This window comes from Artemia franciscana, chromosome 13, assembly GCF_032884065.1.
Source record: "Artemia franciscana chromosome 13, ASM3288406v1, whole genome shotgun sequence".
Taxonomy (NCBI): Eukaryota; Metazoa; Arthropoda; class Branchiopoda; order Anostraca; family Artemiidae; genus Artemia; species Artemia franciscana.
In genome coordinates, this window is record NC_088875.1 from 25,888,535 (window position 1) to 25,915,698 (window position 27,164).

Here is a 27,164-nt window from a genome sequence, read left to right on the forward strand (position 1 = left end):
ACTTACAGCACTTCTACCAGACTCTAGGGAGTTGTTCCAGTCCCGAAGGCCTTGTTTTATGATCTTTGTATTATTTTGAACAAAATGGCTGTCTCAAAATTTTTATCGAATAAATTTTTTGAAATTACGACGATATGGAGGGGGCTCGTTGCCCTCTGATCACTTTTGACATTTGAATTGGACACTAGAACTTTCTATTTGTAATTGAATGAGCCCCTTCGAAGTTTCTACGACCACCCCTTCCATAAAAACCTTAAGTGTTTATAATGGACAACTAGTACAACTTATTGCCCGTATCCTGAGGACTATGGGGTTGATTATGGGGGAAATGATGGGCGCAAGGGAAGGGGGCTGGTTGTCATCCAATCACTTTTGATTTTTAAAAAGGAAAATTGAACTTTCAGTTTCCAATCGAATGGGCTCCTTTCGAAATTTCTATGACAGCTCCTTCTATACGAAGTGCCTTGATAAAAAAAAAAAACAACCCAAAAATGAATAATACATTAGCGCTACATAGCGCTGTTGCGCTGTCTATGAAAGTCTTAATGACGTTAACCTTTCTAGAAAACCAACTAGAGTTCCTAGTCCTAACGATTTCCCCAAGTCTTTGACTTATACTTTCAACGCCATCAAAATGCCAAAAAGGAAAAATTATGAATAAGAATTATCTTTAATACGAATAAATAACGAACAAAATCATTTTCTCAGTCGCAAGAGCCGAAATAAAAAGAAAAATGATAAGCCGACGCTACTTTCCGACGCTTTCTCTTCTGCTGCCATTTTGCGTCTCAAACTTAGCATTTACAAAATCCGTCATATGAGGGAAATTAACCTAAAATATAGAAAATAATTAATTTGTTTATTTTTCTTATTCTCAAGAGCGATTCAATTTTAGACTTAGGTTGATGCCGATACAAATTTATATTACCAACGAATGAGCATTTCAACAACGATACAATAGTGCCATTACCGTTCAAGTTTTAGACATACTATATGCTAAAAATACATTGCGCCCTAACACAAGTTGTAATAATGAGTGTACCTTAGCAATGAGAGTGAAGTTCCTGACAACTTTTTGCTATTTTATAAAATGGAAAGATTTTCTGACCTTATTTGCCTTTATTTATTTTCATAAAAGATTTGTTATTCACTAAATGAAAACAATAGGTCAAAATTTTCCAAAAAATTGTACTGTTTGAATTTGCAACTGTATCAATTCATGTACTTGTTTAGCCATTGCACCGAGCCAGAAATACAAAAGAAGCAAATAATTGAGGCGGTAATAGTTAATTATCCAGAACACACTCAAGAATTTTGATATGCAAGATCTGGGAATAACCGGCTTAGCTGTCTGTATTCGGATACAATTAGCTTAGGCTTAGCGGAAAAACTACGTTGTAGGTATATTCTAATTAAATACTTAATATATAGAATTTTTATTTTGGTTAGGTTAGGTATTTAATATAATGTGTTCTGGGTGGCCTGCTTTCCATAATTCTTTGTCGTAGATTCAACGATTTTGTTAATAAAGTATTATATTTCCGCCAGATTTGGTATATTCCATTAGGATTAGCCCAACTTCACTTCTTGGGTGTGTTCTGTATAATTCATAAGTACCATAGAGGCAATTATTGATTTCTAATGTCAGCGAGTTGACTGAAAGCGAGAAAGCAAGTTGACTCTTTTTGCGCACAGTTGCAAAAAGATTAGCATTGGCGATATGAAGACGTTAGAAACCCGTCCTAAGTGTAATGGGATTAGCGGCACCGAAAGTGACTTCCTCAAATCTTAATACGTAAAATAGCAATTATATGATTTAAAAATCTAAAGCAGACACAAATTATAATTTATGGCTAAGTCAAATCAAACTTAAAACGAACAGAAATTACAACAAATTACCGTTGGTATTCCAAAAAGAGAAAAGTGATATTTCCTGGAAAGCTTAAGTTGAGAGTCTCTCCCTCAAAAACAAAATGAACCCCTAGTGATTGTTCGAATTTTCAATCCATTTTCCCCTATTTAAATTCCAGCCCCTTAACAGATATCCATATGCTTTTTGTCGCATCTCAGGATTCAGTATTAATTTGGGATATCTTCAGTCCACTTTAAATTTTACTAATACTGCAATTAAATTGTACTAATACTGTGTACTAACAGTATTTCATGTTAGTTTTAGGTCTAACTTCTTTACTCATAATAAATTGCGTTTCTTTCCAGTTTTATTTGGCTCTTTACTTTTCCTTGAAGAAGTTATTTTTTTCTAGACTTAATATACATTTAAGGACAAGTACGTACCCTTTTCTTATCTAACTGTTCTTGGAATAGGAGTATCAGCTTAATAAACTGAACAAGTTTGGGGTTATCTCGCCCTCGGTTTTCGCAGCGAAGCAAGGCTGCATTTACTTCACCAGATACCTACAAGAAAATAAATTATTCATCGATAATAACAAATTAAATACTTAGAATGATTGTGATTCATTTTCTGTCGTGCTAGTACACTTACTTAAATGTTGTTGGTACATCTAAGAAATATTATGTGACCACTTAAGGTCTTTTCTCTGTTTTCAAAAATGTAATTTGATATTAACATTACGGAACATTTGACTATGTAATAAGGTTCATTTTACAGAATGTTGGGCATTTATATTTTAAAATAAGTTTTTACTAGTTATAACTTTGATTGAGACACTCCGTTCGCCTTTGCAGTAAACCTTGCCCTTTTGTTTGACACTAGTGAGACGAGTAATTCTTTCCCAGATATTCTGACATGCAAGCTAGTGAGCTTAGCCTTACTACCTTTTCTTAGATAGGTCTCTATTTTATTAATATGTTCAGATCACTTAAAAGGGTTGTATAAATATATTTATGCTTTGATCTTGTTCTTGAAATTGACATATCGACAAAAAAAATCACAACCATTATCTAGCGTCTGATATTTCTTAGAATTTTTTCCCAGCTTGGTAATTATGTTTTTTTTTAGACATTGAAATTTGACACTTGCTGGTATACCAATTACACAAATTTTGACGGAATATTGCACAGTAAAAATGCTACAAAACGTCGTAGAAATTTTCCTCTTAAACGAAAAATTATTTCAATTTAATTTTTTTTGCATTGACACTAGCTCCCACTCTTACAAGTTACCAATGCATCTTGAGCCTACCAGCAACTTTGTTACTGAAATATTTCTTCTTGTCAACATCAACTTTTTCCAATTAATATGTTTTGGCAACATGTATAGATGCATTCAAATGTTTTAAATGTTACCTTTTGTCTATGTGAAAGCTGTAGGAGGTCAGCAAATGGAGATTTCTCTGGGTCATCAAACGCCAATAACGCAAGAGTTCTTTCAACTTCAGGGAGGACAGCTGGATCATTGACAGCACATTCTCCAAGGCGATCTTGAGCGAATTGAAGTGCTTCCTCAACTCTTTGATTTCTTATTAGCTCAATCATTTGTTGTTGCTACAAAAAAGGGCATTTACACTAAGACCAGATCACTGAGAGGCCAAATAAATCAAATCTAAGGAGGAAACAATGGAGAAGATGAGCCAAATTATAAATTATATGGACTGTCGTGTAAATATTTAGAAAGAGAATCTTTAAATTATTCTTTTGAAATTTCCCTATACTGTAGCACTCAAGCTGAAATTTCATCTTCGTCCTTGAAGTTTTAGGTTAATTTTGTGGTGCAAGAGCGATTTGTAAGTTGACTCATAAACTAAGAGCATATACTGCTGGTCTTGACGCCAAAATACCTATCACTTAGTGGGAAAAAATCTAAGATTTATTTGTTTTAGCTTATAATGGTAATCATTAAGATTTAGATGGCAATAATATTCTTTCTATTTTTGTTATTAAAGCAATTTCACAACGGCTGAGTAGGCACATCAGACTGGGTTATTTAAGGCCCATAAAAACGTAAATTTGATTCTGATTGCCAGATTACTTATAGTCGGTCCATCACAGATCATTATAAGTTCTTACATTATGAAATGGCAACATAAAGAAGCCGTAATCATTACGAACCAGCAGAGCTATAAGTCAATCAAGTAGTTTTACCCAAAACCTTTTAAAAAAATGTAAAATCTGCACTCTAGCCTAGCTTCAAAAAAGGTCAAATAAGGAATATCACTGCTTTCTTAAATTACCACAAACACACGTAAAAAAAAGAAGAAAAACACAGTTCCTGATACTTTTCATATCTATTACAAATAGCAAAACGCTTATTCCACAATTGGCCTCTATTTCAACAAAACCAGAGACAATTGTAATAAAGTATTTCGGTCAAGCCAGTTATATCCCTCCATGAACACTCAGCTTTTCAATTTTCAAACTCGAGTTATTTTCAAATACAATCTTGTCCTTACAAGGGCCTTTCCATTGCAAAAATAAGCTTATCGCAGACCTTCCTGAGCCTTTAGACTTATACTACTGATAAATATCATAAACTACTCATAAACTTTACTGATGAATGCCAGTCATTCCTTAATTAAGGTGCAACCACAAAGTCTTTCCAGTATGGTTTTATGGATGTATTTGCGTTTAGTAGACCTCTTTGATAATGTTGTTGGGGCATTATTTATTCCTAGTCTGTGTAACGTTCCTGCTAGTTTCAATGGAGGATAGACTTGGGTATTTAGTCATATTTTATAGGTCCTGATTTCATCAATGACTAGACGTCCCAAATACATTTGACGACTTGTCTGATTTGAAACATGTTGCGTATATTTCGTGTTAATTTTTCAACAAGCCAAATTTTATGAGTTTTCATATATGGTAATTTGTGTCTTCATTCTTATGTTAAATAATATCTTACCAATCTTGGCTAACTGGACGACGAATAAGGCAAGGGACTTAACAAGAACGCCTATTCTGTTTATTGTTGTTATTAACAGGCTAAGCCTATTGTGCTTAGCTTTACAGGAAAACAAAAATAAGGTTTTTAAGCAATCACCACGAATAGAATCTCGTTTAAAAATTTGAATAAGCAAAACATGAATAAATTTGCCATATATGACTGAATAACATGGTTTCAGTCGGGTATTTACCTAAATTAGTTTAAAAAACTTAATTTGGACTTCACTGGAACAAACAGATGACCGTGGATTGTCAGTTTAATATAATTATACTAATATTAATTCCTTAAAGTTCTTCCCGAAGTCAAAACATTTTAAATGTATTTTTTTTCGTAAAGTGCAAATTATGTTCTGGTATTGAGAAGGCATGGGGGTTGTCAGCCCTACTCGTAATAATATTTGCTCGTTTTGAATTTGACTCGGTTATTTATCGTAATTTCTATTCGTTTTGAGTTTCATTTATTCATTGATGGTGATTCGTGGTAGTTTTACGTTTGGAAGGTTATTTGACTTTATTTCTGCTAATATTTGCCTTAGTGGAGCTCTACTTTTTTTTGAAAAATGTGTTTGATGGAACAAAATTTACATTAATTTCTGCTCGGTTTTTATTGACATAAGTCTTTTTCACGAAAAAAATTACAACTTTTCGATTTTTTCTTTCTATAAACAATTTTATTCTTGCCAAAAATAAAATTGTTTAATTTAAGTTTATATCTCCTCAGGTTGACCTGAAAGATAAACTTAACATCATCCCCAAAAAATTATTTCTATGCTCTTTGACAGCCAGGATACATATACACTTTTTCTTTTATTTATTGAAATTGTAAGAGCAGAAGAGGTAATAGTAGTAGCCCCGAAAGTTTCCAATTAATAACCACTCGTTCTCGATATATTGCTGAGGTTTCTTATTTGTAACCATAGACACAGTACCTTTTCATTAAGTTTTAAAGCATAATAGACCTATTGTGGTGGTCACCATAACCAATATCCCTAGAGACAAAGCTTCTGGACTGTTCTACCACGCTGGAAAAAATAACTGTCTCAAAATTTTGATTAGGTGTGTTTGGAAAATGAGAAAGCTTAAGGAGAGGGCTGATTGCCCTCCAATCTTTTTTTACTCTTAAAATGAACACTGAAACTTTTAATCTTGAATCGAATTCGCTCCTTTAAAAGTTTCACTGATATTTCTAGTTATTATAGGGCAACACTGCCAATGGTATTGTTTCTACGCCCTTATGAAAACCTGCATGCATACAGTTTTTTTTATTAAATTGAAACTCCCCCTCTGTAGTGGTAGCGTTAATAGTACATGTATTGCCTTTTGGTGATTCGAACATCATTCTCGATAAATCCTGGAAGTTTCAACTAAAGACAATTAGCTGCTATGATATTGCTGATAAATCCTTTTGGTAACCTGTATATTTATATACGTTTGTAATTTCTGTATTAATGCTCTTAGCCTTACAATTAGTTGCAACAGAGGTAGTGGTTGAAGTAGCAACAGTAGTAGTAGTAGTAGTAAATGTAGCAGAAATAGTAGCATTAGCAGTAGCATGCATATATTGCCTTTTGGTCAATTGATCTTCCCCATTAAGCATTTTCAAAAAGCTTCCAACTTTATACTCAAATCCATTCTTGAGATACGCTCTTTTGACAATGTGCATTCACAGAGTGTCTTTCGATTTAGTTCAAATGTCTCTTCAATACTTTAAATGTAGTATTGCGGTTGTATTAGTAGTAGTGGTCGTAGTTTTAGTAGTATTAATAGTAGCGTGCAAATATTACCTTTTTCGTCAATCGGTCATCTCCCTTATCATTCCCTGAAAGTTCCAAATTGGTATACTCAGTCATTACTGAGTTGTAGCCTTTTGACAGCCCTTATCAACATAACATGTTTTGATTCAATTCAACACTCCCCTCAGCCTTCTCTGAAAGGGTCATCTGAATACCCTTTGTCTTTTAGGAAAGTAAAGGTCAAATATGCACACCTTTCTCAATAACATATACTATAGTGCATATAAACATATAACAGTGAACGAATTGCTTAATTTGCAGTCCTTTTTCTGGCGGTTATGAGGGAGTTGTCCCTAAAAGCATAATTACAGGAACTTTCAACTATACTGAAGAAAGTAGGGTTTCAAAATTTTGATTGGATTTTTTTTTGGAAAATGATGGTCTTGCGAGGGGGAGCAGCTGGTTGTCCTCCATTCACTTCTGATTTTTTAAAATACCACCATAGCTTCCGATTTTCAATCAAATGAACCCTATCCAAAGTTTATTCAACCACTCATTCCAAAAAACATTGTATGCCTTCTTGGCATAACTTACAACCCTTGCCTCCAGGTTCTGAGGGACTATTTCAACACCGAAGGTCTTTTTATATGATCTTTAGACTATTTCGAACAAAATGGCTACCTCAAAATTTGTATCAGATGCATTTGGGAAAAGAAGACGTGGGGTAAGGCTAGTTGCCCTCCTATCACTTTTGACAGTTGAAAAGGACACCAGGACTTCTGATTTCCAATTGAATGAACCACATCCAAAGTTTATACGACCACCCTTTCCATAAAAACTTTAAATGTTAACAATTAGCAAATAATAGAACTTATAGCCCTTGCCCTGAGGGCTGAGGAGGGGTGTAGATTGAAATACATAACTACTGGACCTTTCAAATATGCTTAATAAAATTGTTATCTCAAAATTTTGATTGGATGTCTTTGGGGAAATGATTAGCGAGAGGAGGCTGGTTGCCCTACAATCACTTTCAACTATTAAAAAAAAAACAACTAGAACTTTCAATTTTCAATCCAATGAGCCCCCTGCAAAGTCTATGCGACTACTCTTTCCGTAAAAATCTTGAACGCCTCGGGGCATAGGCTACAACCCTTGCCCTGAGGACTCTTTGCGCCTCACTGCTCTATTAAGTTGCCTTTGATCTTTGGACTATTTGTTGAGCCATTCCAAAATTTCTAACAGATACATTTTGATAAAATATGATGCGTGGGTAAAATAAGCTCCGATCACTTTTACTCTTAAAAAAGGAACTAGAACTTCTGATTACCAAGCCAATGAGCCCCTCCGAGGTATATACGACCATCCTTTCTATCGGAGGGCTTTCAGATTTCTATTGGAGGGCTTTCAGATTGCCCTCCAATCACTTTCTACTATTAAAGAGGGCACTAGCCCTTTCAATTTCCAATCCAATGAGTCCGTTTTGAAGTTTCTACGACAACTCCTTCTATACAAAATGCTCTGGTCTCAAAAAAAATAAATAAATAACTAAATAATACATTGTACCCAAATAATTAGTTTGAAGAACCTTTATAAGAAATAAAAAATATTGAATACCATTAACAAAAACATAAATAAAGCCTCTCACATAATTGTGAGCATTTATTTTTGTGGCTTTCGTACAACTTCATTGAAGTTTGTATCATCTCCTTAATCCTTTTCTTATAGATCTTGGCTTGCTCAGTAAGGAATAAAAGCACTACTGTATGGTGACTCCATCTTGTGAAAACTGCCATACAATTGTCATATGGCATGATACATAAGCTACCTGATCTGAGATAAATCACCTGTTACGAATCTTGCTCAACAAAAGCCTTCTCTCTTGACTCCTTTTTAAGTTTTGGATCAATAATAGTCGGAACAATAGCGCTGACTAGGTAAAAATTGAAGTGGACTCGACGTTGTTGTTTTTTTCACCAAGGCACTTCGTATGGGTAGAGTTGTTGTAGAAACTTCGGAAAGAGCTCATTTGATTAGAAATTTTAAGTTCTAGTGCCCTTTTTGATAAGCAAAAGTGACACGAGGGCAACCATCCTCCCTCCCACGACCCGTTTTCTCCAAAGATATCCAATCAAAATTTTTAGTTGGGAATTTTGTTCAGCAGAGTTGTAAGGTACAACAGTTATGTCTCTGGTGATGTCAGCAACCCTCCCTACCCCATCCCTCAAGGTAAGGACTGTAAGTTATGTAATTCACCCATTGTTTATACATAATATTTGTTTTCAAGAAAAAGGGGCATGTTTAACTGTTGTCTAGATAGGCCAACAGAATTCTGGTGAAGCTCAAACTAAATCAAGACATACTTAGTGCATGCAGATTGTCAATAGGACATATCTCAGAAATGATTTAGTGTATTAAGTAGGAACCGTTGGGGGACAATGACAGGGATGATCAATTGACCAGAAGGCTACATGTGCATGCTGCTACTAGTAATGCTTCTTCTGCTGTTAGTATTACTACAAATCCTACTAATGCTCCTACTAATATTCCTATTACAAACAAGATGAACTACTACGGCTAAGGGTATGAAGGTGAAAATTTTAGAGAATATTGCAGGAGAAGTATAACAAATTAGAGGGAAGAAGGAAATGTTTAACAAAATTATTATATGTGCAAACTAGCAGCAGTACTAATACAGCTACTGCTATTAGTACTACAATTACTAATGATAATGGTATTAAGGTGAAAGATTGAGGGATTGTTGATAGGGGTTGGACTAGATCAAAACACACTATGTGCATGCAGGCCATCGAGAAAGTTTCAGCAATATTTTAGACACAGCTAAAAGTATTAAGCTGAAACTATAAGGAAGCAAGCAGAGGATAGTGAGCCGACTAAAAAGGCACAATGTCAATACTATGATTGTTACTACTGCTAACACTACTAGTACTATCACTGCTACTCCAAAGCTCTTACTATTACTTGTGCTACTACAACTATTAATATTGCTAATGCTAAGGGTATTTGGTAACACTTTAAGGGAAAGGCGAGGGCAGTGTTAAACTAAAAGCAAACCACACCATATTTAGGCAGGGAGTCAAAATGGCACAAGAGCAACATTTAAAGAAATAATTACAGCAAGGTGAAGCTTTCAGGGTGTTTTGACGGGGATGCTAGATTGAATCACAACAAAGTATGTATATGAGGATAATTAAAGGAGTGTAAGATAAATTAAAATAAGATATTTATTTCAAAATTCACTATCACAAACCATGAAGGACCAAATTTGAATTTCAAAGTAAAAATATCATAAAAAAAAACACACGAAAAAGGGAAAACATCATTCGTCATTTAACTGGATAATATCAGTTAAAGTTAAAAAGATCAAAACTGGTCAAGTAAAACTAAAAATAAACAAAACAAACCAAATAAAAGAAATGAAAAGGGACACTAAAAAAGAGGGATAGGGGCAAAACAAGCAAATAAATACAAAAACCTGGCCAGCACCACATCCAATAAAAAAAAAAAAACTAGATGGATTTTTTTTTCATTTTTTCTGTAATGAAGAGTACAGAGATTTTTTCATATCTAGACGTGAAGCTGCGAATAGGGTATAAAATAGGAATGGGTTCATAAACAGCTCTAGCTAGACGGCCAGAATCTGGATTGGGAGTGACGTTTGGGGAAAATGCTTTCCGTGCAAAGGTTTATTATTTTTTGCAAAACGGAGGCACAGCGTACCTCTCTTGGGTTCAAAGTTTTCAACCTAGCTTCTCTCAGAAGCAGAGAGTATAGCGCCTTACCTTCTTTGAAAATTATTCACAGGGCTCTTTTTTGGATGGATTCAATTTTTTCTTATTCTTTACGGGAGATATCAGGGTGCCAAACTGGACAAGCATATTCGAAATGAAGACGGACGAAGAAAGTATGGATCTTTAAGGAATGAGAAAGGGGGACGCACAATTTTTTTAGGAGCTAAAGGAGTAAGATAGACGCATTAGCTCTATGGATGGTATTTTTTACATGCTTATCCCACTTTAAATTAGAATAAATTGTGACGCTAAGTGATTTCAAGGAAGAGGACACAGAAATTTCATGAGGGATAGGATTTTTTAAAAAAAGAGCGAGGATTTGAGGAAACATATTAGCATTACCATGGAGTTAGAGGGATTAACAGTGTACTAACCATTTAATAACAATATCTCAGCAAAAACAAACCTTAGGCTATTCAGCTAAAGGTTTCAGGGCTACTTATATTACTACCACTTTTGCTATTTCTACTCCTATTACTTCATACTATTACTACTATTTCTACTACTATTACTTCTACAATTGAACAATATAAAAATAGTGTCAGTGCATCCAGGTTGTCAAAATGGCGCATACAGGATATCTTAGGACTGGAATAGGGCATAAAGTAAAAACCTCCATGGAAAGTTTATTGCTTTAAAACTACATCAAAAAGCACTACGTGCATGCTGTTTGTCAATAAGGACGTATCGACAAAATCTCAAGAACGGTTGAGCATTTTAAGTTGAAACTTTCAGGGCTATTATTATTACTACTTCTGCTACAATTATTGAACTTAATCGAAAGGGCTGAAGTGCATCCAGGTCGTCAAAATAGTGGAGGCACAGTATTTAAGGAACTGAATAAGGTATTAAGGTTTATTTTTCAGGAGTAGAACTCAATAGCCCCATGCTTTCTATAGACAAAAACACAATTTGCACTTTAATGAAAACAAAATACAAGTTCAATTTGTTTTTAGGGGTGGGAGGAAAGCTCCACTTGCCACCTTCTCATTCATTTTGGACCTATCCAAAAAAATCCGGAAATGATTTTTATATGTAATTGTATTAAATTCAGCAAAATTTATCTGGATGAGAGCAATGGGGGTAACTTCTTTAGGCCTCTTGAGAAATTAGTGTTTATTATGGGGATGGCGAACTCCGTGGTAGGGGGGGGGAGTAGGTGCAATAGACTTTACTGGCACTAGGAATTTCCTCTGTGTATTAGCATATTCATCTGCAATGGCCTTATACATGGATGGATTTCTTAACAAGCTATGCAGGGTATGAGAGCTATTGGCTTCAATTTTTGTCAGATAATTTATCAAAAGAGATCTTCTTCTTTCATTTATTGTTGATAATCCACTCTCAATAAGCAGAAACTTAGTACTTGTTGGTTTCCTGAGACCAAATATGAGACGGATTATATTATTTTATGTTGTTTCAATTTTTTGCATCAGAGTCTTTGCACAAGCATCATAAACAATGAGCCCATAATCAATATAGGGTCTTATATGTGATTTATAAAATTGGAGTAAATTTTTCTCTTTACAACCCCAAAGTGTGGATAGTAGTCTTTTTATTATTCTTATTTTTCTATAGCATTTTTTTTATTGTGTTTGTGATATGAAGGTGGAAATAAGTTTATGGTCAAGTATGAGACCTAGATAATTGATTTGATTGTCCAGAGGAATAACTATTCCATCTAGAGTTAGTCTTGCATTAACATTATTTTGCTTATGATGAAATTAGACGATTTTCGACTTGGTGGGTGCAATGGGTAAATCAGAATTTTGGGAAACTCTTCAAATTGGAAAAGTGACTTTTGCAACTTTGAATGTACAATCTCAAAGGTGTTGCCAGTTACCCCTGATACCAGATCATTAGCATATCGTAAATTGGTGTGTGGGAGGTTCATGTTCCAGAGAAATAGGGAGAAGAGGAGGCAGTTCAGGACTGCACCTGCACCCTGTGGAAGACCTTTGGTTATTGTAGTTTTGGGTGAGGAGGCTAAACCTACACAAACAATGTAACTTAGATTTTCTATGAAAAATTTTTATAAAGGATACTAGCTTGGGGGGTAATCCAACACTTGCAAGTTTAGCTAAAAGGATCAGGTGGTTAAAGTTGTAATATGCCCCTTTAAAGTCTAGGAATGGAGCAACTACGACATTGATTTTTGATAGGGATTCATTTATTGCGTTTTTTGGGGTAGTTGTTTGGGGTCCATTGAGCAGACTTTATTGGGATGTTGGTTTTTAAATTAATTAGTATGTCTGCTGATTTAGAATCTTGGAGAACTATTACCAAAGATCCATCATGGTTAATATTTAAAGAAAACATTGATTTTAACAATGAGAAGATTGCAACCCTTAATAGAGCTATTTTATTTATCTCAAAGGGGGCATCAGGAGAAATTTTAAAGTATATTCCGAGGTTTTGTGAAGGAGGTTTGATCCATCATGTAATTCATTAAGTTTGACCCATTATGTGAGCTTTGAGATAGGGAATTTGATCAGCCAAGATGTGGAACATTTCCGGTATTATCGGGGGTAGGGTCTGGAGGGACTTTTTTGAGAAGTGTTGTATGCAATGCCTATTGGAATAAGCTTTAATACTAACAAAAGGAGATTATAATACCAGGCCATCTGCACACATTCCTACAACCTGAATAGCAAGATGTGCTGATGTCAGCATGATACTGAGAAGCCTAGAGACTCTGGCAATGCCCTGGGTACCTATGCAGAAACGTTAAGGTCTAAAGCAAGAGATTCAGTAATGAAGAAAATATACTTTTGATTAATTCTCTAGTTGCACATCATGAGCAAATGGGTATGGTACTGAAGAAATTCAGCTTATCCCAAACAATTTTGCTGGCAGTAGAATATCTTGAAAGAAGTTTTTTTTAATCCTATTTATTTTATGATTAGTAAAAAAAACATATTTTGGGAGATAATGAACAAATTATTATGGTACAGAACGAATCCTGCTTATCCCAGATAATTATGCAAAGAACGCCTTATAAAAAGTGTCTTGTGGTGAACAGTATTTATTTTATGCTAATTAAATATCATTATCGAAGATTCAAACAGCTGATGGTAAAAAGATTTACATTAAATATTAAACAGCAAAGCAAACTTATGAGTCCCAAATTTATGTACACCCTGATTCAAAAGCCAACCTCTGACATGATGCAGCAATAAGTTGAATTAAAGAGCAGTAGTTTTTTTTTTAGTTTCAAACAAAGATACAATCATTAAATACTTAATAAAATATTGCAACGAAAAGTTAAGTACCACTATCCAAAATGTTTTTTTTTGTGGAAGGGGGGGGGGCAATGAATTTTACCGATTGGTTGGTCGTTTTTACTGACTGATTTTGGTGGTAATGCTATTAAAATTACTTATTTCTTTTTTACCAACTGACGAATTTTCATTGATTTTTTGTCATTTTCTTCTATGAGCTTATCTACCCTAAAAAAAAGAAAAAAAAAAAAAAAAAAAAAAAAAAAAAAAAAAAAAAAAAAAAGAAAAAGAGCCAGTAAAATAGTGTTGCTTTCCACCACTATTTTATCAACTCAGTTTTTTTTTACCAACTGGCTGAAAAGCTCATCAAACCTTGATGCCACCAAAGTAAATTTTTTTCCTCTGCTCAATTCTCTTTACTTTTGTAAAGAAAAATTAACGCTTCTAATTTTGTTACTTATTGTAAAACCCCTAAAGGGATTATATAGTAGGGAAAGGAAGGTGCAACACTTAGGGGAAAGAAGGGGCAAGCCATAAATAAGTACAATCAGACTATTAGTTTGTCAATTTGTCCATGCTGTCTTTTGAATCAATCTAAGGGAGGTTGATTCCTGATGTTATATCCAAGCCATCCAAGCTTCTTTTACTATAGTATAAAGAAAAATAATCTTTCATAAGTTCATACAAGCCTTGAAGCCACAAACCTGCAATCTAAAATAGAGCGTGTGGTCCTTGTCTAATAAGCTGGGATATTTTTCATTAATTAGATGGATAGCCTCTTCAATCTTTCCACATTCAAGGGCTTCCTTTACTCTAATTCTCTCATCCATGGAATCCAGTTCAATTGTTGGTTTTAAGCCACTCTCTGCAGCAAACTTCTCAGCTGCATCTTTGAAACCTTCTGCAAAAGATGATAAAACAAATTAGTTGTGATAATAATCAATTACATTCAGTTCATAAAAAAAAATTGATTACAAGCAGTGCTTATTTTTCTCCTTTTGAAGATGAATGACCATAGATTAGTCAAATAATGAGTCTACCTACTCACAGTGCACCTTAACACTGGTAGTATAGAAAGACAGTTTGGTCTAAGGAACTATAAAGTCATTAACTCGGGCTTTTGAGCAAGACTTTAACTGAAGATAAACTAAGTTTATTACAATACTAATAATTAATTGCATCTTTAAGAGAAATCAATGATTTCTTTCAATTAATAACAGAAAAACAAACAAAATTGAAACAGAAAAAATAAAACAGGAAAATCATGGGACTTAAAAGTAATTGATCTACTCACTTTGATATACTTATGGCAGTATATACAGTGTAAATAAACAGAAAGCAAATTTATAGTGGTTTGTGTTTCCCTTATGCATTACTAAATATTTCATTCAGTCACCATGAATATTGGAAAGTTATTGAATACACTCCAGCAAATGCTTTTAGCGACAAATTTAGTTGTACATACTACTACTAGTAACAACTCCCAGCAGCAACAAGCTGCCTGAACCCACCCCCTTTATACATGCTCCTCCTCCATTCCAATCTATTCAAAGTCTCTCTCTTTAAACCCTCTCAAGAAGTTCCCATTTCCTTTAAATCTTTCCTTATAATATCCCCCCAAACCATTCGGGACAACCTGCTTTTTGATTGTCTTAAGATGGTTAGCCAAGAAGGATGCCTTTTGGCAATCTATCATCCTTCACCTATAGGATGTTTCCTAGCCATCTCAAGCTATAGCCCTAAAAAGTGGGATTAAATCACATTTTTATACAGCTTACTGTTGGAGATATGGTCAGTCAAACAGGTACCAAAAACAATCCATGGGCAATTTGTCTGGAAAACATCTAGCAAATCCTTCTCCATCTTTTGGTACACCCATACTTGACCACTTTCATTCCTGTGGCCTCCAATATTCTAATCTTGGTTTGCAGCCTATCTTCCCACTCTTCAACACTTTTTTCAACTGTGAAGAAACACCCTGGACCTTGACTATCTTACTGTTAGCATCTTCACTACACCCAACATATTTACTAATAATACTACCTTGGTAAGCAATAGGCTATATACCTAGGTAAGATATAGACTATATACAACAGTTTGCTGATTTTTTGGACTTGCCATTATTTTTTGGGTATATCTTCATCAATTAAACAAGAGCTAAGAGCACATATGGCACTTGAGACAAGGCCGGCACAGCCAAGAACCAAGAGTTCTTATGGTATGAGCTCTAGCAAAATTCTAAGCATCAACAGATTGCTTTAAAAGGAAAATCAGAGGCTTAATACCGGTCGGGATTTGAAATAAGAGCTCTGAGTCACGAGGTCCTTCTAAATATCAAAATTCATTAAGATCCGATCACCCACTCGCAAGTTAAAAATCCCTCAATGTTTCCTCTCCCTTCAGCCCCCCCCCCAGATGGTCAGATCGTGGAAAACGACTTTATCAAGTCAATTTGTGCAGCTTCCTGACACACCTACCAATTTTCATCATCCTAGCACGTTCAGAAGCGCCAAACTCGCCAATGCACTGAACCCAACACCCTCAACTCTCCCAAAGAGGGCGGATCCAGTCCGGTTACGTCAATCACGCATCTACGACATTTATTAACGGTTTCCAACTCCCCCCAATGTCAAGAGATCTTTTCGGGATTTGAAATAAGAGCTCTGAGGCATGAGTTCCATCTAAATAATAAATTTCATTAAGATCCGGTCACTCATTCTGAAGTTAAAAATACCTCAATTTTTCTAATTTTTTTCAAATTAACAACCCCCAGCTCCCCCAAAGAGAACGGATCCCTTCCAATTATGACAATCACGTATCTATAAATTACGCTTATTCTTCTCATCAAGTTTCATCCCGATCTCTCCACCCTAAACGTTTTCCAAGATTTCCGGTTTCCAAGATTTCGGGTTTCCCCCTACGACTCCTCCAATGTCACTGGATCTGGTCGGGATTTAAAACGAGAGTTTCTAAAGCACAAGGCCCTTCTAAATATCAAATTTAATTAAGATCTGATCAACCGTTCGTAAGTTACAAATACCTCATTTTTTCTAATTTTTCAAGATTAGTCCCCCCCCCCAACTCCACCAAAGAGAGCGGATCCGGTCCGGTTATGTCAGTAACGTATCTTGGACTTGTGCTTTTTCTTCCCACCAAGTTTCATCCTGATCTCTCTGCTTTAAGCGTTTTCCAAGATTTCCGCCCACCAATCCTGTATCTAGGACTCGTGCTTATTATTCCGACCAAGTTTCATCCTGATCCCTCCACTCTAAGCGTTTTGCAAGATTTTAGATCCCCCCAACTCAACTCCGCCCAATGTCACCGGATCTGGTCGGGATTTAAAATAAGAGTTCTTAGAGCTTAGAACTGGACAGCAAGAAGTCCCTGGGACCTCCAGTATGAAGGGAAGCTTTGCACAATGCTAGGCCTATTTTTTGTCACAACAGGGTTTTCAGCACTTTGTGATGCTCTTCTATCAACAAGAGTTAAAATTTTGCACTGTCTCAATCCTATTACCGCCTACTTGTTATATATCCATGCCTACAAATATTACATTGTTTATTTCAATACAGTTGCCCTTTTATGAAATTAAAATAGAAAAACAGGTTTTTCAACTAAAAGTAAGGACATACATTAGAACTTTGAATAAATGAAAATTTTCAATATATGAGGGGATTTCCCCCTCTTAGACCCTTCTCTCTTTATGCTAAAGTTTCACTTTTTTCCAATTCCTTGAGAGAGACTTCATAAATATTTGGGCTGTTTAGTTAGACTAAAAAGCTTGTCAAAGCAATAAAGACGTTAGTTTAATGAGCTAAGGATTTAGGAGTGTGCAGCCTCACTCATATATGGACTAATTTTTGTCTTTTTCAATGTTGTTCTGTATTTTAAGTTGAAAAAACGTATTTTTAAAACTTTAATTTATGCTTGTTAATCAGATCATGCAGTTCCCTCAATGTGGTTTCAGGCACCATCCCCTTTCCCCACTTTGGAAGTCCTATTTCCTCCCCCTCACAGTATGCTGCCCTATACCCTCCCTACTCTGCCGCAAACCAGCAATTTCTTGACGGACAAGAATCACTATTCCCAACCAGCCCCCCTTTCCCAGCACCTTACAAAACCCCACCCCCAGCCTTTTCGTTTCGTCCCTCATGCCTACCCTGTCAACGTGACTCAGGTCTGAGACTTTTTGCATTCAATAAATGTCTTGGAATAAATCCTAATTGTTCTCCTCGTGCTTCATCCATATCGCTGCCCGTCCCCCCACCTCCGAATCCCCAAGACAAATCCTTCTCTTACTCTAATAATTCATCTATCAATGTTGACTCTAACAGTCATCCCATAGAAGTCAAATGTGCTCCCTCAGTCCCTTGTTCTGACTACATTAATCTGCCCCCCTGCAAATCCCACCACACCCCCTGTACCCATTTGTAATTTAAATAAAGTCAAGTGTAAAAATGGTACCTTTGCAGGTCGTTTTAAATTTCCCACACCTTTGTTAAGCAGCGCTGAAAGTCTTAATTTTGAAAAGCTTAATGAATTAGACTCCTTTTCTAAAATATATAGATCAGACATAATCGCTATTACTGAAGTACATGCTCAAAATACACACATGTTAAAAATGAATAATTTCTTTCAGTTTATTAAACTCAGACCCGAAACCGACCCTCTGGGTAAGAAACGAGGTGGAATTCTTTTCTTTGTCCGTACTGATTTTTATCCTTCAGAAATATTAGTTCCTTGTCTAACTCCCTTTGATGAAATTTTGTGGGTTTGTGTTTGACCTAAGGTCTTACTACGTCCTTTCAATTTGATTGTCCTGTATTGTTTTTACTACTCTCCTGGGCAGAGAATGACTGAAAAAATTAATTTTATTGAAAAATTGCATGGCAGTGCTGACTATGTACTATCTAAATACCCAAATGCTGGAATTTTCCTCCTAGTTGATGCAAATGAATGAAAACTTGAATCTACATGTAATACTTTTAGTCTAAAACAAATTGTAAAAGTCCCTACTACCACAGGCAATTCTACTCTTGATTTAATATGCACCAATATGTCAAATTTCTACAGACTCCTCACCATTCTTCCCCCTCTCGGAGGTAGTTACCACTTTAGCCTACTCCTATCTCCACTAGCTACAGTTAAACATTACTTTACTATCACTGAAACCGTCTTTAGACCTCTAATTGACTCAGGAATCTACAATTTTGGCTCTTGGATCACTAGTGAAAATTGGTCCCCTGTGTACCAAACAAATGATGTCGACTTCAAGGCTTTGTCCCTCCAAAATTTATTGAGGACTAATTATGAAGCCCATTTTCCGGTGAAAAAAAAAATTAAAATATGCTCTACCAATAAACTTTACATTACTGCGACTTTTAAAAGACTAATAAGGGAAAAAAAATCAATTTGTTCAAGCAAGGACATATCACACAGGCTAATCTAATAAATCTAAGAAAGTTCCTGAAGAGAAAATTGAGAAAGGCAGCTTCTGAGTATTACAATAGTAAGGTTAAGGATCTGTATTCTAACAAGCCCAAACAATGGTACAGGAAAATTAAAGAGATTTGCGGAAAAAACCCTGTTGAAGTTAATTTTCATCTCTCTCCCCCTCCCCAATAGAGATATCCCCCTTACAAGATAGCCAACGATTTGAGCCCGCATCTTGCGTCCATAAAAAGAAAGGAGGGAAAAAATTTACCTGCTTTTTGCTAAATCAGTCATTTCCAATCCCCATACTGAGGACTTACTCCCTGATTTTCACAATCCCATTAGACTCCAACTCCCCGGGTCAGCTTCCTTAGCAATCCCAACTTACTCTCCAATCCATGCTGTTACAGAGAGGTTTTGTAAAAGTTTTATCCCCTTTATTCTGGAACACCTTAATAATAATTTGTGATTATGTAATTGCCAAATTCCCCTTTTCCTCTATTGCCGTTTTTATTTTCGATTTACTGCAATGTTTTTGTAATTTAGTTGTTAAGTTTACTGATTTGCCCTTTATCTTTGATGATTTTGCTTTTTTAATTTCTTTTTAATTGTAAGTGTTTGACTTAATGTACTGATTTGAATTATGTTTTCTTAGCTTTTACTGACATATAAAGCGAACTCGGCTCTATTGAGCTTGTGATAGTCTTTTGAAAATAAATATTATCTTATCTCTGGATCCACTGACACTTTTTCATAACAGGTGATTGCAAATTGAGAAAAAGCTTATTATTCTTATTAAATGGCCATTATGTTTCGGGAGTTGTTCTTAAGGAATTGGGGCAAAAAGTCAAGACTTTAGCGCAAAGAGCAAGGTCTTGAGGAGGGGGAAACCCCTTTCATATACATAATAATTTCTACCTGTTTAAGTTTCGACGTTGCTCCTTACTATGAGTTGAAGAAACTTTTCTATAATTTAATTTCTTATCACTTTTAATAGCACAGAGAAATCAAGGTCCCCCCTTGATGAGAAATTCCCTCGTCCATGGAAAAAATTCACATTTGAAAGTTGTTTTTATGTATAAACAACCTCCACCTTTCCAGGGGAATTCCCCAAGACAATTCAGAAAATTTCTTGCAGATGATCTGGGGTGAAAAAGTTTTCTTACAGCATTTTCACTTGTAAAAGACTTTAATTTCTGATTGCTTTTAAAATCATGCTCGTAATTCCCTTCTTGATAAAAAAGTTTCCCAGCAAAAGGGTGTTTTCCAGCAAAGATTTTCAAGGGGGGGGGACAAAAGAAAAGAAACTTTAAAAACAGTAGAAACAGGGATAGATGGTATCCTAGCCTAAGTAAATTTAATGTAGGAAAAGAAAACAGCAATGGCTACAGACTGTTGCAATTTTGTAGGCATAACAATCTAGTTATAACCAACACAGTGTTTGATCATAAAATGGCCCATCAGTCAACATGGAATTCACATGATGGCAAGACAGCAAACCTTATTGATTATGTTATTGTAAACCAAAGACTGGTAGGATCAATACAAGATACTGGGGCATATAGGAGTGCTGTTATTGATATTAAAAGTAAAGATCACCATCTGGTAGTGTCTAGGGCTTATTTAAAGTTGAAATTTTAGAAGAGTAACTAGTCCCTGAGAAATTATGATGTTAGTTGACTCCAGGATGAGAATTTGAGACAAACTTTTCAGGAACAGTTGAATTATAAGATGGAGAGTTTAGAATTAGACAATGTGAAAGATGGAAGGAATTATTTTAGGAAAACAATGTGTGAAGTTGCTAATGATGTCTCAGGGAAGAAGGCTAGGAGTATTATTGAAAAAGGTTTATGTTTAGTAGTGACAAGGGGCATGTACAAGAATTATCTGAGTGATAGATCATATGAAAACAAAAGAAATATAAAGAAAGTGGAGAAAGCATTAAAATATGAACTAAGGAAGTGTGAAGTGGAGGCCATGGATAAAATTGCCAAGGATCTGGTAGATGCAGCTATATGGCATATTAGTAAATTACTGGCATGTTCATAAATTGAGACGGAATAGTCAATCTGGACCTGTCCCAGTTAAAGATAAGAATGAGGCCACAATTAGTGATAAGGAATGACTTAAAGAGAGATGTGCAGAACATTTTGAGAATGTGCTAAACATACAGTTACAGGAAAAGATATAGAAGGATATGAAAAAGTTTATGATACCTTAGTTGTGAAGGAGGGTTTGTTTTGTGAGAAAGAGCTTACAACAGTAGTAAAAGGATTAAAAAATAATAAGGCTCCATGTGCTTACAGTGTGGTAAATGTGTTTCATAAATATGGCAGCTCTGAGGTTAGAAATAAGTTATTGAAGATTATGAACATGATTTTGAAAAAGGGGAAGTACCTAGCAATTTTAGGAAAACCTTAATTAAACCACTATATAAATAAGGTGATAAGACTAGTGTGGTAATTATCAAGGCATTAGTCTGGTCTCTGTAGGTAGCAAATTACTTGGTAATAAGATACTTTTTAGACTGAGAGATGCTGTAGACAAAGTTTTAAGAGAAGAACAGTGCAGTTTTAGAAAAGGTAGAAGATGTGTCAAAAAAAAATTTCACTCTTAGGTTAATAACTGAGAAATTCCTGAGTTATCAAACACCTTTAGTCCTCAGTTTTATAGATTATGAACAAGCATTCGATTCTGTTGATAGAAGAGCTTTAGTAAAGGTTTTATCCTTGTATGGTATCCCCCTTTATATGGATCGTTTGGATGGATTTGTCTTAAGAAGCACAGGAAAGGCAATGGGAGACCATGGAATCAAATGGGGAGGGAAAAATCTCCTAGAGTTAGATTATGCTGATGATTAAAGTGTCATAGACTGAAATGTGAGCAAATTGAATGAACTTTCAAAGTTTTGTGAGTTCAGGGAATAGGTTTGAAAATAAATCTTAAGAAGACTGTCACTAAGGCTAAGAATAAGTGAAGATGAAAAGGTGATGCTGGCTAATGAATAGATTGATCAGATGGACAGCTTCACCTACCTTGGTAGCATTGTTAGTAAAGATGGTGGGAGCAGTGAAGATGTTAAAAGTAGAGTAGCCAAGGATAAGGGGTTTTTTTCACAGTTAAAAAAAATTGTAAGAATAGCAAGATAGGTCTGCCAACCAAGATTAGAATATTGGAAGCAACACTGGCTCAGATGCATAGGCACTCCAAAAAGCAAATGAAGATTTGCTAGATGTTTTCCAGAGAGATTGCCTACAGACTGTTCTTGGTATCTGGCTGACTGATCATATTTCAAACAGTAGGCTGTATGAAAAGTGTGGTTCAATCCTGCTTTCAAGGGGAATAATGAGAAAAAAGTTGAGATGGCTAGGGCATGTTCTACAGATGACAGATGACATATTCTCAAGGATTTTCCTTTTTGGTCAACCATCTAGGGCTAAATGGAAAACTGGTCATCTGTGGTTGGGGTGAGAGGATGTCATAAACAAAGATTTAAAAGAAATGGAAGCTTCATAGGAGAGTGTACAGAAGGAGGCTTTGAATAGATTGGGATGGAGGGAGAGTTTGCATAGCTGTGTTGGCTTCAGGTAGCTTTGTGCTGCAGTAAGTTGTAGTAGTAGTAGCATTGAATATTATAAATATTTTAATAACAAATACAAAATTATTGAAAACGTTAGTGCCAACCAGGAAGTATTATGGTTTCTGCCAATTTTTCATGTGGAGATGTCCTGGCAGAATTATCTAAAGGTTATTTTCTGTATGTTTTGATTTCTAGGAAACAATTTCTATGGAATGGGGCATCTCTGAAGTGGTCATGAAACCCCTTAAAGATTAAAGTATTATTCAAATAAGAGAATGCTACAGAGAATTTTTCAGGGTGAATCATTCACAAGCAATTTTACAGGGAGGGGGATTCTCAGTGAGGATGGAACTGTATACAGGGATTTTGACAGGGGGGAGGTTTACTTTATATTGGATGAAATTTTCAAAAAAGAGATTTCTATGAGGGAAAGGACTGCCCCCTCTAAGTAAGAATTGTGTCCCCCTCCTTACATTGCTCTTTACTCTAAAGTTAGACTATTTGTCCCAATTTTTAAGAGTGTTTACTGAAACAAAAGAGCTTTTTATTTAGAATAGGAAGCTTTTTTAAAAGTGCTAATGGAGGAGGGGGCAACCCTTCATGTAAATAGTAAATCTTCCAAAATTATTTTGCAAATTTTGTTTTTATTTTTCATGTACTATGAGTCAAATTTGAACATTATTTGAAAAACATCCAGAAATTAAATACAAAAATAAGTTTTTTGATTGAAAGTAAGGAGCAACATTAAAACTTAAGACAAACAGAAATTATTCTGTATATGAAAAGGGTTTATCCCCTCCTCAATGCCTCACTCTATACTATAAAGTTCTTGCTGTTTTATTAAGTCAAGTTGTGGCAAAGTCAAACTTTAGTGTAAAGAGCAAGGCATTGAGGAGGGAACAGCACCTTTCATATACAGAATAATTTCTGTTTTAAGCTTTAGTGTTGTTCTTTACTTTCAGTTAAAAAACTTTTTTTTTCATTTAGGCTAATTCAAAAAAGAAAAGTCTATTGCCTATTGCTTATACATAGCATTTGTTATTGGAAGGGAAAGAGGCATTTTTCAGGAGACAAATTGTTTTCTGGGGTAATTTTCAGTGGTGGGATGGAATGCCCCCTCTTAAATACTTTGATCTTTATGTTAAAGTATGAATTTGTATCCCAATCCTTTACAAACAAAAAGTGAAACACAACATTAGTTAAATTAGAACAAGATAGCTTTTTGAACATTCTAAATAATGTTAGCATGAAGAGCAAAGTATTGTGGAGGGGGGTGTCCTCCCCTTTTTGTAATAATTTCTGTTTGGTTAATTTTTAATCCCTACTTTCAGTTGAAAAAACATCCTTTTTTGTTTAATCACAAAAAGACACAAACAATTCTCAGAAGAAAACACTGATATGTTGCTGATTTTGAATAGTCAACAATAGCCAGTAGTTTATTTTTCTTTATCCTGAAACTGAGCCTATGTAATTTCAAATCTAGATTCTTGTGATAAGGATTTATGTCACTGAAGCTTATTTTCATATTATTCAATGTTTGGAAAAAAAATTGTGCAAATACTCTTTAATTATAATTTTTGTTATTGAACTTGGGCAAAGCAAAGAGTTAATTAATTTGAGCAAAAAAAATGATTAGAGATACTGAAATCAGTGTGACAAAAAAAACTTTGGCAAAGCAAAGAGTTAATTAATTTGAGCAAAAAAAATGATTAGAGATACTGAAATCAGTATGACAAATATAACTTGGGCAAAGCAAAGAGTTAATTAATTTGAGCAAAAAAAAAATGACTGGAGATACTGAAATCAGTATGACAAATATAACTTGGGCAAAGCAGAGAGTTAATTAATTTGAGCAAAAAAATGATTAGAGATACTGAAATCAATATGACAAATATAACTTGGGCAAAGCAAAGAATTAATTAATTTGAGCAAAAAAATGATTAGAGATACTGAAATCAGTATGACAAATATAACTTGGGCAAAGCAAAGAATTAATTAATTTGAGAAAAAATATATTTAGATATACTGAAATCAGTATGACAAATATAACTTGGGCAAAGCAAAGAGTTAATTAATTTGAGCAAAAAAAAAAATGATTAGAGATACTGAAATCAGTATGACAAATATAACTTGGGCAAAGCAAAGAGTTAATTAATGTGAGCAAAAAAAAAATGATTAGAGATACTGAAATCAGTATGGCAAATATAACTTGGGCAAAGCAAAGAATTTATTAATTTGAGCAAAAAAAAATGATTAGAGATACTGAAATCAGTATGACAAATATAACTTGGGCAAAGCAAAGAGTTAATTAATTTGAGCAAAAAAATGATTAGAGATACTGAAATCAGTATGACAAATATAACTTGGGCAAAGCAGAGAGTTAATTAATTTGAGCAAAAAAAATGATTAGAGATACTGAAATCAGTATGACAAATATAACTTGGGCAAAGCAAAGAGTTAATTAATTTGAGCCAAAAAAATGATTAGAGATACTGAAATCAGAAAGACAAATATAACTTGGGCAAAGCAAAGAGTTAATTAATTTGAGCAAAAAAAAAATGATTGGGGATACTGAAATCAGTATGACAAATATAACTGGGCAAAGCAAAGAGTTAATTAATTAGAGCCAAAAAATTATTAGAGATACTGAAATCATTATAACAAATATAGAAAGTGAAAACATCAACATACTGTTTAATCAAATTATCACCCAACATATCCAATTTAAAGCAAAACATCTCATCATAAAACTTATCTAATGATGGACTTGAAGCAAGACAGTAGGGCCTAGTTCACTTTGGATGCATGATCTAATTGCCTATAGCCTAGGCAGTTTTGTCTCTAAATCACCTTTGTCACTGTAGTGTTAATCAGCCATGCAAGGGGAGGATGTGATGTAAATTATGCAAATATGGTAGGCATGCAAGCTTTTTCTGGGTTCTGATCTGACCATAACTGATATAGGCCTATAGCCTTAGTTTTATTTTAGATTGTTGTTCTTTTCATTTATTGATCTGTTATAATACTGGTTAAGCTGTGTAGACTTGAAATATCCAATTCAGCCTCAAAATTCATGCTGAATATTGCATTGAAATATAATTTTAAATGAGATAAAAGTGTTAATAATTAAAGGAGGAAACATAATAACCTGATTAATGTAAATATACTTCATATGGAATAGTAGGAATTTCATTCTGTTAATATATTTTTTTAGTTTGATTGCCTATGTATCCTAAGGCTATAAATGGGACCATTAGGAGAGATCTTCTGATCAAGTGGCAGAAAAAAAATGTTTTAAGCTTTAGAAACAACATAAAATAAGAAATCAGGTGGTAGTATTAATTTATTAGCATACTTTTATTATCTCTAAAGAACTGTCCATATTCAGAACTCTCATCTATAGCCTAGCTTACGTTTTTGTGGTTGATTAGAAGCTTGGGTTACAAACCTATGCAAAGATAGTCCATGATAACATTGTTTATGTCATTTCTAGAGAGTTTATGCTTTTCTAATTTTTTCTTCCAATCTTCTTCTTCGAAATTATAATCCATTTCTTTATACTTCAGTTAGGCTTTTATTTTAGAAGTAGATCTTATTTTACCGCGGCTTCTTCTCGAAGTAAGGTTGCCATAAAGATCGTTGCCACTACTCGACAAAGAGACCTGAAAAATGAGATTTTAATTTTTGCAACAAACAAAATGTGTGTAATAGAGGCGACCAAGTAAAACAATTTTATTTTATCGGTAATATGATGCTTATGTTCGTCTATCTTTGGCTTGTCATGAATTTAATTTTCCATTTCATCTAATCCCTATCTCAATAGTGTAAAATCAAACACTGAACCATAGAACACCGACAACAGTCTACCATCCCTTAAACCAACGAAAATAAATTCAATTTTTTGATTATCTCTATCTCCATATTTTTTCACTTCTTTTTGTTTGTGCTTATGGACGGCTCAGACGGCGTTCGTAAAGTTAGTAAAGTCGTTCGCAAAGTGTAATAGAGTTTTCACCGCTCATATGAACTTTGTACTTTACGTGCGTTTTGAGCAGCAAACTATTCAAATTTCTGAGGCATTTCATATTTTGGAGATAAAGTCTTGAAGAAATAAGGAGCTTCCGGTGTGAGTATAGTTTTTGAGGCATAAGGGCTTGTTACATATTCTGTTTTCAGGATCAAACATATCAAGATCCCCTGTTTTTTCGATTTTCTTGTGAAGTTGACAGTGGTGGTAAAAATCCTGGGAAATTTTCCTTGAGGAGACTGGTATATGAAAGGCATTTCTCGGACTAGAGAAATCAGCATATCTTCAATTTCCTTATTCCAAATTTCCAAATCTGTTTAAAAGTTTTGCTCTTGAACTCTTTCCCTATTGGTCAACTTTACGAAAAAAGTTAACTAAAGTTTAACTTTAATGCTTGCTCATGTAAAGGTTTACGAAAGGTTAACAAAGCAACTTTACGAACTTTGCGAACGACTTTACGAATGCCGTCTGTTACTCTCTTCTATGCTAATAACACAAGTA

At 34.7% G+C, this 27,164-nt stretch overlaps 1 protein-coding gene across 1 annotated transcript; it reads right to left on the minus strand.

Annotated features, from left to right (window-relative positions):
- Positions 1–651: 651 nt before the first annotated feature.
- On the minus strand, positions 652–26,273 carry LOC136034722 (glucose-induced degradation protein 8 homolog). Its single transcript, XM_065716084.1, has 5 exons — positions 26,085–26,273; positions 14,328–14,524; positions 3,268–3,465; positions 2,296–2,415; positions 652–832 (listed from the first exon to the last, which is right to left on the minus strand). Exons 1-5 carry the CDS (start codon positions 26,185–26,187, stop codon positions 749–751), a joined length of 702 nt encoding a protein of 233 aa, XP_065572156.1. The 5' UTR covers positions 26,188–26,273; the 3' UTR covers positions 652–748.
- Between the last annotated feature and the right edge of the window lie 891 nt (positions 26,274–27,164).

Coding starts and splice junctions, on each gene's coding strand:
- LOC136034722 (XM_065716084.1), bottom strand. CDS start 26,187: ATGGATTATAATTTCGAAGAAGAAGATTGGAAGAAAAAATTAGAAAAG. Junction 3,466..14,327: donor CGCTCTATTTTAGATTGCAG/GTTTGTGGCTTC, acceptor CCTTTTTTGTAG/CAACAACAAATGATTGAGCT. Junction 2,416..3,267: donor AGCTTTCACATAGACAAAAG/GTAACATTTAAA, acceptor ATTTTCTTGTAG/GTATCTGGTGAAGTAAATGC.